The following is a 14554-nucleotide window of genomic DNA, read 5'->3' as shown; positions in this document are numbered from 1 at the left end:
TAGGAATATACCTATTCTGAGTATTCTGAAATGTCCCATAAATGTGTGCCACTGCTTCTCTACTGATCTATCCCCTAGCCTAGTATCCCAGTTCACTTCAGCTACCTCAGCTTTCATGTCCACATAGTTGCCCTTATTTAAGTTTAAAATATTAGTCTTAGACCCACTCTTCTCCCTTTCAAACTGGATGTAAAATGATGAACATCCCCACTTCTGATCTAATAATGGAGGGAAGGTCATTGTTGAAGCAGCTGAAGATGGTTGGGCCTAGGACTCTACCCTGCAGCAATGTCTTGGGGCTGAGATGATTGGCCTCCAGCAACTACAGCCAGATTGGGCCTGCATTAGGTGATGAAGGACCCAAGAGGGAAAAACCCACTTGACCCTGCCCCCACCAATCCACCTGCCGCAGATGCATCTGTAGAACATGAAGGTAAAGTCACGCCTCGAAAGTATCCCACTTTAAAAGTGCCACATGACAGCTGCATCACTGTGCATGGTTGTTTTGCGGTGCAATATATTGACGGATGAGAGCTTATAGGTGAGGGCTAGATGCAAGACTTTTAAACTTAAGTTAACCATGTTGGTTGCATTTACTCAACTGAACTTGATATTTAAGCTAAAGAAATCAAAAGTTAATTTGATTCATTAAACAGTAATAAACAATGAACCACAAAAATCACCTAAATGTGCCTTTTTTCAAACTCAGCAATCTAAAACCAATAATTTCCATAAAAAACACGATTAAATAGTTTATTCACATTGGTTTTTGGCTGCCATTTTCTTTCATTTAATTAGTACATAAAGCTAAAAACATTTATCACAATTCTGAAAGCGAAATCACTAGAAATATTGACTGACATGAGAAACAAAAAACCCATCTTTCCTGACGTTTTAAAGTCATAGCTTTAAAATAACAATATTGAGCTAACTTTTTTCTCTGCATCAATGAACTGGACCAATGCCGAAACATAACATGTAAGAAACACTGATGCAGATTTCATAGGTCTAACCACAGTCAGGCAGATGCAGAACGTGACAACCTATTCAACGTGCTGGTCACTGGAGACCAGATAGTGAGAAACTGCTGGATACAGTGCTATTATGGTAAAAGCTTCAAAAAAAATATTAACTGTGAATGCTTTGGGAATGGAATAGAACAATAAACTGCTTGCATATTAAGCATAATATCTTTAGCAAAAAATAAATTCATATACATACTGAAGCAGTCCATGTCCAAATCCCAGTTTGGGCTGACAACTGGCAAGTAACACTCGCACCACACGAGTGCCAGGCAATGACCATCTCCAACAAGAGAGAATCTAACCATCACCCCTTGACGGTCAGAGGCATTACCATCACTGAATCCCCCACTATCCTGGGGGTTACCATTATAAATACTGTGGCTACAAGAGCAGGTCAGAGACAAGGAATCCTGCAACTCACCTCCTGACTCCTCAAGGCCTGCCCACCATCTACAAGGCACAAGTCAGAAGTGTGATGGGATACTCTCTACTTGCCTGGATGAGTGCAGCTCCCACAACACTCAAGGAGCTTGACACTGTCCAGGACAAAGCACCCACTTGATTGGCACAACATCCACAAACATTCATTCATTCCCTCCACCACTGACATACAGTGGCAGCAGTGTACATCATCTACAAGATGCACTGCAGGAATTCACCAAGGCTCCTTAGACAGCACCTTCCAAACCCACAGCCACTACCATCTAGAAGGACAAGGGCAGCAGATAGATGGGAACACCACTACCTAGAAGTTCCCGTCCAAGTCACTCACCATCCTGACTTGGAAATATATTGCCGTTCCTTCACTGTCGCTGGGTCAAAATCCTGGAACTCCCTTCCTAACAGCACTGTGGGTGTACCTACAGCACAGGGACTGCAGTGGTTCAAGAAGGCAGCTCACCACCACCTTCTCAAGGGAAACTATAGATGGGCAGTAAATGCTGGCCCAGCCAGTGAAGCCCACATCCAGTGAATGAATAAAAAAAATTATTCAGAAGTCATTGTTTCATGAACTTTAATTGTAACCCTAAGTATTATAAAGTAGTAGATAAATAATATTACAATTATTTCTACTAGGGTTGCATCTTTCAACATTGGTAAAAAGCATGCAGCATTTTAATCTCATCAGTCACAACATATTTCACTTCAGTGAATTTGTTGTTTAACAGCAATGGGCAAATGGCTTCTGTCTTTAAGTTGCAGTAGGAGTACAGCTGACATGAGAAATGACATTCCAGACCCTGAGCTAAACATGAAAACACAAGACTTTTAAATGTTAATTTCTTAAACATTAATGTTCTAGAGTTGAAAAGTATTGTTGCTCAACCCTAATTTAACTGCAGAGAAACATGTTTTATGTGTACAAACAAATCAAAATGGGTCAATCTCAAGCACTTTACACCATTGGCAATTTCTAATGTTTTTTTCTGCCTGCCAGTCGGTGAGATTGGGTCTGATCACATTAATATAGAGCTTGTCTCAATGCTGCCTGTAGGAACTGTGGGACCAGGAGAGATTTCAAGCATTCACTTAAATACACGCACAAACATTTTAGTTATAAAATCAGGCAAATGCTAGACTCCATATTCAAAACAAAAGCAGAGGCAAAAACTTGCTGTTCAGAAAAGAGCAGAAGTTAGACATAAGTCATAAATTAAAGAAATATTTCTGTGGATGCTAAGATAAAGAATTGTCTGCAATATCTGCCAGAGCAGGGCCATGAATAGTAACCATCGTTAGGCTTATCCATTTAACCTCAATGATATTTTGCTCAGAAAGTTTAAGGGAGGAGCTGATAATGTAGCTAGGGAAACCATGAACCTGGGAACCTGGGCAAGCAATTATATATCTCCTTAACCAATCAGATTGAAGAACCATGAAACTAGTAACACAAAGACGGAGTAGAATGTGTAAAATAGAGTGGGCGAATTCACTGTCAAATCTGGTACAGAAAGAGAAATGATGCGAAAATAAATATTGGGTTGAGAGAAGAAAAAGACAAAAAGGAAAATTAAAAACTTAATTTTACATTTTTAAAATCTATAACAAATGAAACCCAAAGGAATGAGATCCCACATAAATTGTTTGATAGTAATTAACATTTGTCACATTATTATAGGTGCTTAGACTTAAATGGACAAGAACTTCTGTGGAAAGGTTAGTTTGTATCTACCATGCAAATACAGCAACTTCATGCCACTAAATGGATTTCAATCATGAGGCAGGCAGCAAAATGCCATTTTCGTGATGTTAATAGCGGAACAACACATCTTGGATTTCCCTGTTTAACCAAGCATCTGCCCTTGTCTGAAGTTGCTGCAGCATTGGCACATAAATAATAGCAAATGCTCTCAGTCCCACCATTATTTTGACAGAAAATTATGGTCCATTCTTGACAACCTCAAAATTTGAAAGTATAACCACTGTGGTTGAATACTTATCGTAAAAGGTATTTACAGATTGAATTCATTTAGCAGTGTCAGAAGGGAAAAAACAAAGGATCTAAATTACAAAAGAATCTATTCATTTACTGGAGTCATCTACACAATTACCACAATCAGACTTTAAAATATCCAAAATCCCCAGTGTGTTTTTAATGCTGCAGTATGCATAAAGATAACATGTTTACACATGATCACAGTGCACTTATGTTCAGGGTATGCCTACTGCTCCAGCTTCCTGTCTGGCTATTTCCTCAGTTTAGCAATAAACTCAGTGCAACTGGTTGCCAAAGAAACAAGGTAATTTATCTTTGCCTGGGAAATCAGTGAAGTACAGATATTCTACAATATGTCTTTGAATCCACAACACTTAGCTCAAAGACCCACCCCAAAAATTTCATCTGTATTGTCTTTACAAGCCAAAAGTCTACAGAAATATATCAGCCTCTCATTTAAGGAAAGCAATGGACTTATCCTCAAAGGACATTGCACAGGAAGTTATTGAATATGATGTTTATTCCAGAAGTTTGCATAACTCAAACAATACAAGTTTTCAGAAGTAGAAAAATCATATCCAACAACTTCCCCTATTTACATAATGTACATATTCTAGTATCATGTTACGCTGATCTAAACTTTTATCTTATAGTAGTGGAGGTTTGGTATATAATTTTATTTATTACAGAAATTAGTAATACTAGTAGGGGAACTCTCAGAAGAGAACAGAGAATATGACTGTTTCTCTCTTCCCCTTCCTTCATCTCCTCAATTGGCAATTCATGCTGGAGGTACAGTTTCATAGCTCTCTGGTACCTCATCCAGGTGGTCATTCATAACAATGCTGTCTACACACAAGATGATGAATTTCCAGGAAGCTCTTTGGAGCAAAGGTTTCCTCCACTACACAGCTTAGAAGAATTTGCTTCCAGTCTAAAATGTCCATACAACTGGTTGAAGCTATCAGGAGGCAAGTATATTCTTTTGCACATGTGAAAGGTCAATCTTCCTGTGATCTCTTTACACAGGGGAACTGAACAATGCCAGGAACTACAATGGATTTAAATAAATCCTAAGCTGCTACATATAACTAGCAACCCTAACAAATGAACGGTCCTCAGTTGAAAATTAAGTGTGGAACCTTTACAATAGAAACGTGTTCACCAAATTAGCTTTCTGTCTGTCTGGTAGAAATATTGTTCACATTTGTAGCTTAGCTTTGCAATAAAGCAGATTTAGTAGAGGAAAAATGTTACTGTTTCTATCAGTTCAGACAGTTCCTGCATAGTTTGCCTAATTTAATATTTGACAGTCAATTTTACAAGGTTCCGTGCCGATGTTCTACAGTTCATTGTGTTCTACAGTTCATTGTTCACCAGTTGGGAAGCTGGCCACCCATAAAAAAACTTCACTGGCCAATTGATTTTTTTTTTGCTGCTGTTAACAGAAAGATGACATTGACTGCATTACATCCTAGGAAAATAATTTTTTAAAAACCACAGTGACTGTGTGCAATGGGCTTTTTGCAATCAAGGAAAATTTATATCAAGATTTAAAAATTGATGCAATACAGAAATAAAAAAAATTAGCTAGCCTAATGTAGTTGCATTCATCTGTTGATAAGAATATTCTAACAGCCTTATAGCAAAAGGTTACATCTGCAACGTCGTTATGATCAATAAAGTTAATACAAGTTATAAAGTTACCTTTAATGTGTATCAGAATTATCTGAAACATTTGAACCTGAGATTTAATTTGTACTGAAGTTCAAAAAAATCAGTGTCACAAAAAAAGCAGATGGACTCCGCTTTCACAATAGGTTGTCAGGTTGTACAGGCCAATCATGTTACCACAGAGGATGGGACAATGAACGGTTCGTTTTACTAAGGTGATCTTGCCAGCAACACAGGAGCAGACAACTTGCCACCAGCCCACCATTTTCTGATCAGAAAAGGAGCCTCAATTCCTAAAGAAACATAGCGTTTTTAAAATTTAGCTCTTTATTAACATTTCAACTCACTGCTTTATTCACATAATTAGCATACACAGAAGAGTTCTTTAGTGAGGAGTCTTTAAAATCTCAAGATAGCATCATAAGACATCAGGATCCTGCTTATAGTAATCAGAGAAAGGAAATACTGTACCTAACGCTTTAGCAGCAATCTGGCATGTGAGAGGGGGAGGAATATTGATGCAGATAAGATCCACATCCTGGTGGAGCAAAACATCATCAGTCCGGCTTGTGTAGAATGAAATGTTCATTTCCTCTGCCAGCTGCTTGGCCTCTTCTTCCGTTCTTCCCCAGAGTGCCTCAATGGTAAAGCCTTCAGCACGCAACAGTGGCACCAAAACCCGTGCAGTGGTGCCTGTCCCAAACACACCGACCCCTGGGAGCATTTTTCCACTCTGTTTGTTTCTATGGCAACAAAGTTTCATAGGAAAGTGGAAGCAGATCACCTCTCCAGATTTAGAGCAGGCTGTAATTCTGTACATGCTGTAAAGAGAAAAATAAACAGGGCTGTAAGGTGAAGTCACTTCCTAAAACACAGACTAAAATTACTTCACATCTGAACTCAAGAAATAGGTTCAAAAGATAGGTCATTAAACACTGATCATCAGGGTTTAGTTTAAAAAAACACACACATCTAGGCCATGCACAAATTACAGGCAAGAGACCTGCTCCCAGACATTTGTGCAATGCAGATCTGGGCAGCCCAAGAATGACAGTCCCTCCACTTTGCCAAAGAAATTGCACTAAGATCCCATATTGAAAAGTATCTCCAAAGCATGGTGCAGGAAGACATTTTCTTAAATAATTTTCTTCCTTATGACTAGCTGCTAGTTTTGAACCTTGTGGTTAACTTAACTCAACCTTGGGAAGGATCCATGGCAGCTGACATCATCACTGACAACAGGGTGGAAAATGGTAAAATATGTTAGAAATGAATAGTTGGCATTGAGTCTCACCTCTGCTTACAAATGTTCAAACCTATCTTTATGGGCTACAGAGATTCTGATGTCTGATGACAGTTCTACTCCAGTTTTCTGTAAAGCTTTGCTATGTGTTAACTGCACCATGAATCAAGATTACGTCTTAGATCATCTAGAACTTCCCACTTTGGATACACCAGTACAGAGATGGTGAGAAGCAACAAGACTATTTCCAAAAGTTGCTCACATGCATCATATTGGCCAGTTCACCCATCAGGGCAATCAGCAGACCTAGTTATTTCCCTGCCATATTGACCAGGAACTTTTCAGGAAGGACAAAAAAAAAACAGTTCACTAGGGAGCTGCAGAGTAGGGTGAAAGAATTTAAATTTATTAAAATTTTGACTTTGCATGATGGGATGCCAGTGGGCGAGGAGACAGGCAAGGCGGGTTTAGTACAGGACAGGATATGTACTATAGCTTTTTGGATGGGATCAATGCCAGGGTGTGTTGGGCTTAACTGAGCCAGAACCCGAGAAGAAGCACGTATGTGGATTTCAGTCATGGTAAGGCACGGGTGGAGGCGAGTGATGTTACACAGGTGGAAACAGACAGCCTTTCTGAAGAATAGGATGTTGGGTCTGAAGTCAAGGTTAGGGTAAAAGCATCAAGTGTTCTGGTACTGGACAAGTGCCCCATGTGTTCAAATTAAACCATGGCAAACTTTGAAACTGAATGCAATAAATCTGGCAAATCGTTGACCATAAAGCTGTCTTATTGATGTAAAAAACCAACTGATACACCAATGTCCTTCAGGGAATATAATCTACCATTTGCATCTAGTCTAGTCTACATGGACGTCCGTGCCATCACCCTCTTAGGGCATGGTAACTGAAGAGAGAGCATCTACATATGGCACCAGTCCCACGCTACATGCTTTACTTGATGCCCTCAGGACAAAGAGACAAGGAATAAATACTGCATTACCAGGGTCACCCATATTAAAGAACAAATAGAAAAAAAGGTTAAAAAGATTAAGTTGCACATCAGGTTAAGTCTGAGCCAGCAACTGGGTGAAAAGGTGGACCTCATGAAGTACCCAGCATCACAGATGCCAGTTTTCAGCCAATTTAATTGACTCCACATGATATCAAGAAAGACTGAAGGCACTGGATACTGCAAAGGCTATGGGCCCTGACAACATTCTGGCAACAGTACTGGAGACTTGTGCTCCAGAACCAGCCGCACCCCGAGTCAAACTGACCCAGTACAACTCCAACACTGGCATCTACCTGACAATGTGGAAAATTGCCCAGATATGTCCTGCCCACAAAGACCAAGACAAATCTAACCGGGCCAATTGCCAACTTAACAGTCTAGTCTCAATCAGCAACAAAGTGATGCAAGGTTTCATTGACAGTGCCATTGAGTGGTGCCTACTCACTGACACAAGTGTGGGCTCTGCCAGAGTCACTCAGCTCCTGCCTCATTACAGCCTCGGTTCAAACATGGACAAAAGAGCAGAGGCTATGAATCCTGCGGTAAGTAACTCACTTCCTGACTCCCCAAAGCCTGTCCACCATCTACAAGGCACAAGTCAGGAGTGTGATGGAAAACTCCCCCTACTTGTCTGGCTGGATAATTGCAGCTCCAACAGCACTCAAGAAGCTTGACACCATCTAGGACAAAGCAACCCACTTGATTGGCACCCCATCCATCACCTTCAACATTCCTTCCCTCTACCACTGACACATAGTGGCAGCAGTGTGTACCATCTATAAGATGCACTGCAGCAACCCACCAAGGCTCCTTCCACAGTACCTTCCAAACCTACGACATCTACCACCTAGAAGGACAAGGGTAGCAGATGCATGGGAACACCACCGCCTGGAAGTTCCTCTCCAAGCCATACACCATCCTTTTTTGGATCTATATCAGCATTCCTTCGTTGTTGCTGGGTCAAACTCCTGGAACTCCTTTCCTAACAGCACTTTGAATGTTCCTATAACTCAGGGGCTGCAGTGGTTCAAGAAGACAGCTTCTCAAGGACAGTTAGGGATGGGCAATAAATGCATGGGATGAACGAATACATTTTAAAAAAAAATCTGGAAGCTTGGCTGTAGAAATTCTGGGAGCCAAATAGGATGGTTTTAGTCTTGCCTATGTTGAAGTTCTGGCTCACCCACCATAATATTGGTGAAATAGCTCAACTGTCTTAGAATTTAGCAGTGTTTTAGAGATAAAGCTGGTAAAGTAATCTTTTACTTTTCATTGATTTTCTTAGGTAGTCACTGTCATCCTTCCCACAAATATGGGAATATATCCCTTACAATTTGAAATACTCCACTTATTACAAATGCTGTCAGATTTTAACTTGCCTACTTATCTATAGCTGATCACTTTCTTCATTGCTCTTTCCACACTATTGTCCATTTCTACAATTGTGTGTAATGATGGTTAACGACTTGCGTTTTACTCAGAACCTAATGTTCTAGCTGCTAACAGCTGGGGAAGTGTCATGATTTTTCAGGAAACTGGACAGTGAGCAAGAGTGGGTCGAGTGCACAAAGCTCAAGAAATCCTCTTGCAGGAACATGCCTCCATAATATACAATTGTGCTACTGCTATAGCAAGTTAAAACACTTACCCCTTTCTACTACAAATACAGATAGTAGAAAGGGGTAAGTGTTTTAACTTGCTATAGCAGTAGCATAATTGTATATTATGGAGGCATGTTCCTGCAAGAGGATTTCTTGAGCTTTGTGCACTCGACCCACTCTTGCTCACTGTCCAATAAATACAGATAGAGGCGTCAGCTGTGGCTCAGTTCATAGCACCCTCACCTTTGAATCAGAAGGTTGTGGGTTCATGTCCCACTCCCGGAAAACCAAGAACTGTGAATGTACTCGAAAGAGTTACAAATACAGATAATGTAAACATTGCCATGTGAACAGTTTTCCTTGGAGTATACCCTTTCAAATACAACAACATTAAAATCTATGCAAATGAAAATTAAGCTCCTGCCTGTCTGATAGAAAGTGGATGAGATTCCACTGATCGATCCAGCTGTGGATTATAAAAGCTATAGCAATCTGATGTTCAACCAAAAACACTTGTAAATCCATCACAAGTTAAATTAGACAATTTGCTTCATCACTAAATCAGCCACTGCTGACATTTCACTTAATGTGCACAGCTTGCATTTACATAGCACCTTTAATGCAGTAAAAGAGTGTTCTTCATTGCAAGGCCCTCAAGCCATTGGCAGCTCCCAGCGACACTAAGTGCAGCTCTCTAACTCCTTCCATCCATTTTCAGTAACCACTTTATCCTCAGAGGGCCATGGCGAGCTGGAGCCCAATCCAGCATTATATTCCTATTTATTTTATTTTTAACATTAAAAATGTGTACTGAGCCTATCAAAAGTCAGCTTTCTTTACATGTCACATTGACCACATGGTACAATGTGTGCCAATAAGTACATCCAAGTATGTGCGCTGTATAGTAACAGTTATATTACTATAGCAACCACCATAGAACTAGCAGAGTATTCAATCATTGGTGTTGTGTATTTTTTTGGCCCAAGTGAGTTACTGGAGTAGTAAGCAATGATAATTTATTAGTCGATGTGGCTCTCACACTGCAGGTTTTTTTTAACTAAGATGGCACTTGCTTTAAAAATAGTGAAGACAACTGAAGTAAAATGTTCCAAGGTGTATCATGGGAATGCTAACAAACAAAATTTGACACAGAGACACATAACACAGACAGGTGGCCAAAGTTGGTCAAAGAGGTAGCAGATTTTTAGGAATATCTTAGAGGAGAGGGGTAAAAAGGCAGAGGCTTAGGGAAAGAATGTCAAAGACTAGAGACCAGGCAGCTAAAGGAACAAACGCTAGTAGTGGAGCAAATAAAATAATGGTTGTAGAATTAGAGGGGTGCACATTCCCCAAGGGTTGTTGTCAGACAAGAGGAGGTCAGAGAGTTAGGCAGGGCAGAGCATGGAGGGATTTGAAATAAGGATGAAAAAAAGTGTTACAGGACCATAAGCTAATATAGGTCAGCAAAAATGGCCAGTGAAACATAGGAACAGGAGTAGTCCATTTAGCTATCATTCAGCATCATGACTGATCTTTGACCTATCTCCATCATTGCCCTATATCCCATAATACCTATGGCCTTCCCAGCCCTCTTGCAATAAAGGCTAACATTCCATTTGCCTTCCTAATTATTTGCTGGACCTGCATGTTAACTTTGTGTGTTGTGTATGAGGTCACCCATATACCTCTGTACTGCAGCATTCTGTAGTCTCCCTCCATTTAAATAAAATTCTGCTCTTCCATTCTCCCTACCAAAGTGGATAACCACACATTTTCCCACGTTATATTCCATCTGTCAAAGTTTTGCCCAGTCAATTAACCTATCTAGATCCATTTGCAAGCTCTTGTCCTCCTCACAACTTGCTCTTACATTAACTTTTCTATCATCAGCAAATCCATCCTCCCAGTCATTAATATAGGTCGTAAATAGTTGAGCCCCCAGCAGTGATCCCTGTGGCATCCCACCAGCTACAGTTTGCGAACCTGAAATTACCCATTTATCTCAACTCTGTTTCATGTCAGTTAGCCAATCCTCTTTCCAAAATATTACCCCCAATACCATGGGCTTGCCCCTTGTGCAGTAACCTTTTATGTGGCATCTTATCAAATGTCTTTTGGAAATCCAAATACACCACAACTACTGGCTCCTTGACATCCACCCTGCATGTTGCCTCCTCAAAAGAACTCTTAAGAAAATTGTCAAATACAATTTACCTTTCACAAAACCATGCTGACTCTGCCTGATTGCATTATGATTTTCTAAATGGCCTGCTACTGCTGGACTCCATTACTAAGGAAGCATTTTCCCAGTGACATATGTTAGACTAACTTGCTTTTAGTTTCCTGCTTTGTCTCCCTCCTTTCTTGATCCGGGGTGTACATTTGCAGTTTTTCAATCCACAGGGACATTTCCAGAATCTAGGGAATTTTAGAAGATTACAATGAATCCATATTCACTACCTCTGCTACCACTTCTGTTAAGACACGAGGACACAGGCCATCAGGTCTAGGGGACTTGTAAGCTTTCAGTCCCATTAGCTTTCCTAGTACATTTTCTCTCATGATAGTGACTGTTTTATAGGTTCCCTTTTGCCCTGGATTTTCTACTATTATTGGGATGCTTTTAGTATCCTCCACTGTGAAGACAGATACAAAATATTTGTTCAAAGTCTCTGCCATTTCCTTGTTTCATTCAGTAAGGGAGCAATTTTTACTTTAACTACTGTCTTCCTTTTTATTTTTTTGAGTAGAAGCCCTTGCTGTCTGTTTTTGTATTTCTTGCTAGTTTATTTCAATCCATTTTCTCTCTCCATTTTTTTTAAGCCATCCAAATTTTCTTAATCTTCGATGCCAACCACTAATCTCTGCAACATTGTATGCCTCTTTCTACATTACGACAGTAACTACACGTCAAAAGTGCTTCACTGGTTTTTAAAGCGCGTTGAGACATCCAATGGTCATGAGAAGCGATATAAAAATGTAGTCAGCCCTTTCTTTATTGTTTTTATTACTCTATACCTACATTGAGCAAAGAGCATGCACTGAAAAGAGATTTCTTCATTATGACCACTCTAAAGACCAAATCACCACAAACATTTTTTTCCTTCATTTGTGTATTTAAACAGCATATTATGGTGTTCGCAGCCTAGGAGAAGGGTTTAATACACAAAACTTCAGACAATGTAATGCACTCGGCCAACAATGCACTCAGGGTAATAACGCAGTGGCTGATTCAGTTCCCTTTCACACTAGTCTCAATAACACATTCAATCTCTCCTCCCTAGTATCAAAATCTTGTAATTAAACAAAAAATGTATTTTTTTAAAAATTTGAAACAAATGCACAAAACCTTAATAGCTGGCTATCTTTTTTAAATGGGATCCCAAATAGAATTCATTTTCCCAATTCAGCTGTTCTTCTCTCCTAAAGGAAGCAACTCACACTGGTTGTGCTTTTGCCACCAGAGCAACTCTCCAGGAGCTCTCCAAAGTCATTCTCCATCTGCTAGTCTGGGCAATGAATGTTGGTCATCTATTTGACCACTGAGGCATCACAGAATCAACTGATCCTGGCCTCACCAGACAAACATTCAAAAGCATTTTTCAGCAATCATCAGAGGACAGCAATCAGGAGTGGGAACTGTGACCGATTGTTCTTCTCCGAAACCCAAGGACACTGAGACCAGCTGTAGCAACATTACCATTCTGACTAAGGTGAATTAACTCAGCTAACTATTAATGTTTCATCAGACCCATCAGTAGTGCATTATGCTTAGAATTAATAATTGTAGGTAATAGGAACACCAACTAACCAATGATGGGGAAGGAGAAATAGGTATGTGCAAGAAAGAAAAGTAAAATTAGGCTTATAAGCCATTGGTACTTCTGAAAAAAAGGTACTGTAACGGTAATAACTGATAAATTTCATCACTCATGTCATTTTACATCCAGCATTACTTAAGTTAACTGATTTATGCGATTAGAAAGGTTACTTCAGCGCCTTCATTATAAAATAAAAAATGTCACACTGAGTTGCAAGGACCTGCACAAGCAAAACATTCTGTCCCCTACAAAAACATTTACAGCAGCACAGCTATGATCTTCCACACCCTACAACAGGCAACTCTCAATTAACCTAAACATACCAAAGAATAAAATACAGTCGGGCAACCATCCTAGATGGTTAGCTGTGATAAGAACACCTCGTGATGGAAATCATGAAAAAATTATAACTTTACTACTCTGCACGTAAATGTATTCCTGAGAAGCACCACAAAACCACTCTTCCCACAATTTGCACTTAGACTAGATTGCTCAAGTTTCCGATTCTGCGAAGTTCCTGAATCTTGCCCAATTATTAATAAAACAAAAAGTCCCTACCAGGGTATTACACACTAACCAAGTCACACCAACAGCTCATTCCTGAACGCACAAGCAGGTCTTCCTCGGCAAGTGAGATTAAAACTCCCATTCCTGAAAGCAACAGTGACAATAAGAATCTAGCCGCTAGTCTGGATTGAAATTATTTCTGATCCTCCAACTCCACAGCTCGAGCGCTACCTCTAAGGTGTCAGCATCACTGAGGTGGTCATGAACGCGAGTCCGTGTCCGACAAAGCACCCTGCCCAAAATCCCAGCCCCTCGACCCCAGTCGCATTCCTGAGCTCCTGAGCCCCAGACCCGACCCGGAGTTACGGACAGGTTGGGTTCTCGGGTTCCGATCACCGCGGTAACGGTGGGGCCTTGCCTACTTACTCGCCCACCACCACTCAACGTATCCAAACCGACCAAGAGCGCCTTCCAATCAAACCCAATCAGTACCATGGGCCGCCGGTGAATCACTGCGGTCGTAGCCGCTGCCTCGAACTCATTCCCCGGAACACCCTCAGCTCCGTCAGATGGCGGCTGACCCACGGACATCAAAAAATCAGCCTAAAGTGACTGAGCCTGAACTCACCGTTCCTGCTGCCATAGAGAAGCCGCAATCGGGACCACTCCAGCAACTGAACACCGGCTCTCGCGCCTCAGCTCTCCACACTACGCACTGCACTGCGCAGGCGTAACTCTGAACCAGCCACGGGCCGTCGTACTACTGCGCATGCGCCTTCATCTCTGCATATCAGCCGTCATCAGAGCAGCTGTCCGTTCCCACTACCTTATATTAGCATAGTGGGTCCGCCCACCTAGACATCATTAGCATATGCCTGTACGAACCTCCCAGAAACATGATAGGGTCCCCCTTGTCCTCACTTATCACCCCACCAGCCTCCACATTCAAAGGATCATCCTCCGCCATTTCCGCCAACTCCAGCATGATGCCACCACCAAACACATCTTCCCTTCACCCCCCCTGGCGGCATTCCGTAGGGATCGTTCCCTCCGGGACACCCTGGTCCACTCCTCCATCACCCCCTACTCCTCAACCCCCACCTATGGCACCTCCCCATGCCCATGCAGAAGATGCAACACCTGCCCCTTCACTTCCTCTCTCCTCACCGTCCAAGGGCCCAAACACTCCTTTCAAGTGAAGCAGCATTTCACTTGCATTTCCCCTAACTTAG

The 14554-nt window shown here is 41.1% G+C and overlaps 1 protein-coding gene across 1 annotated transcript in view; it reads right to left on the bottom strand.

Annotated features, from left to right (window-relative positions):
• The window catches only part of LOC144681994 (glucose-fructose oxidoreductase domain-containing protein 2-like), a 48029-nt gene extending 33942 nt beyond the window's left edge, over positions 1 to 14087 (bottom strand). The window contains exons 1-2 of the mRNA XM_078544200.1: positions 13951 to 14087; positions 5608 to 5957 (exon numbers count right to left, since the gene is read on the bottom strand). Coding sequence (XP_078400326.1) covers positions 5608 to 5956 — 349 coding nt within the window. The 5' untranslated portion in view covers position 5957; positions 13951 to 14087. The remainder of the gene's footprint in view (positions 1 to 5607; positions 5958 to 13950) is intronic.
• Positions 14088 to 14554: the final 467 nt, after the last annotated feature.

This window comes from Cetorhinus maximus, chromosome 6 (assembly GCF_964194155.1).
Source record: "Cetorhinus maximus chromosome 6, sCetMax3.hap1.1, whole genome shotgun sequence".
Taxonomy (NCBI): Eukaryota; Metazoa; Chordata; class Chondrichthyes; order Lamniformes; family Cetorhinidae; genus Cetorhinus; species Cetorhinus maximus.
This window is presented reverse-complemented; position numbering and strand designations above follow the sequence as displayed.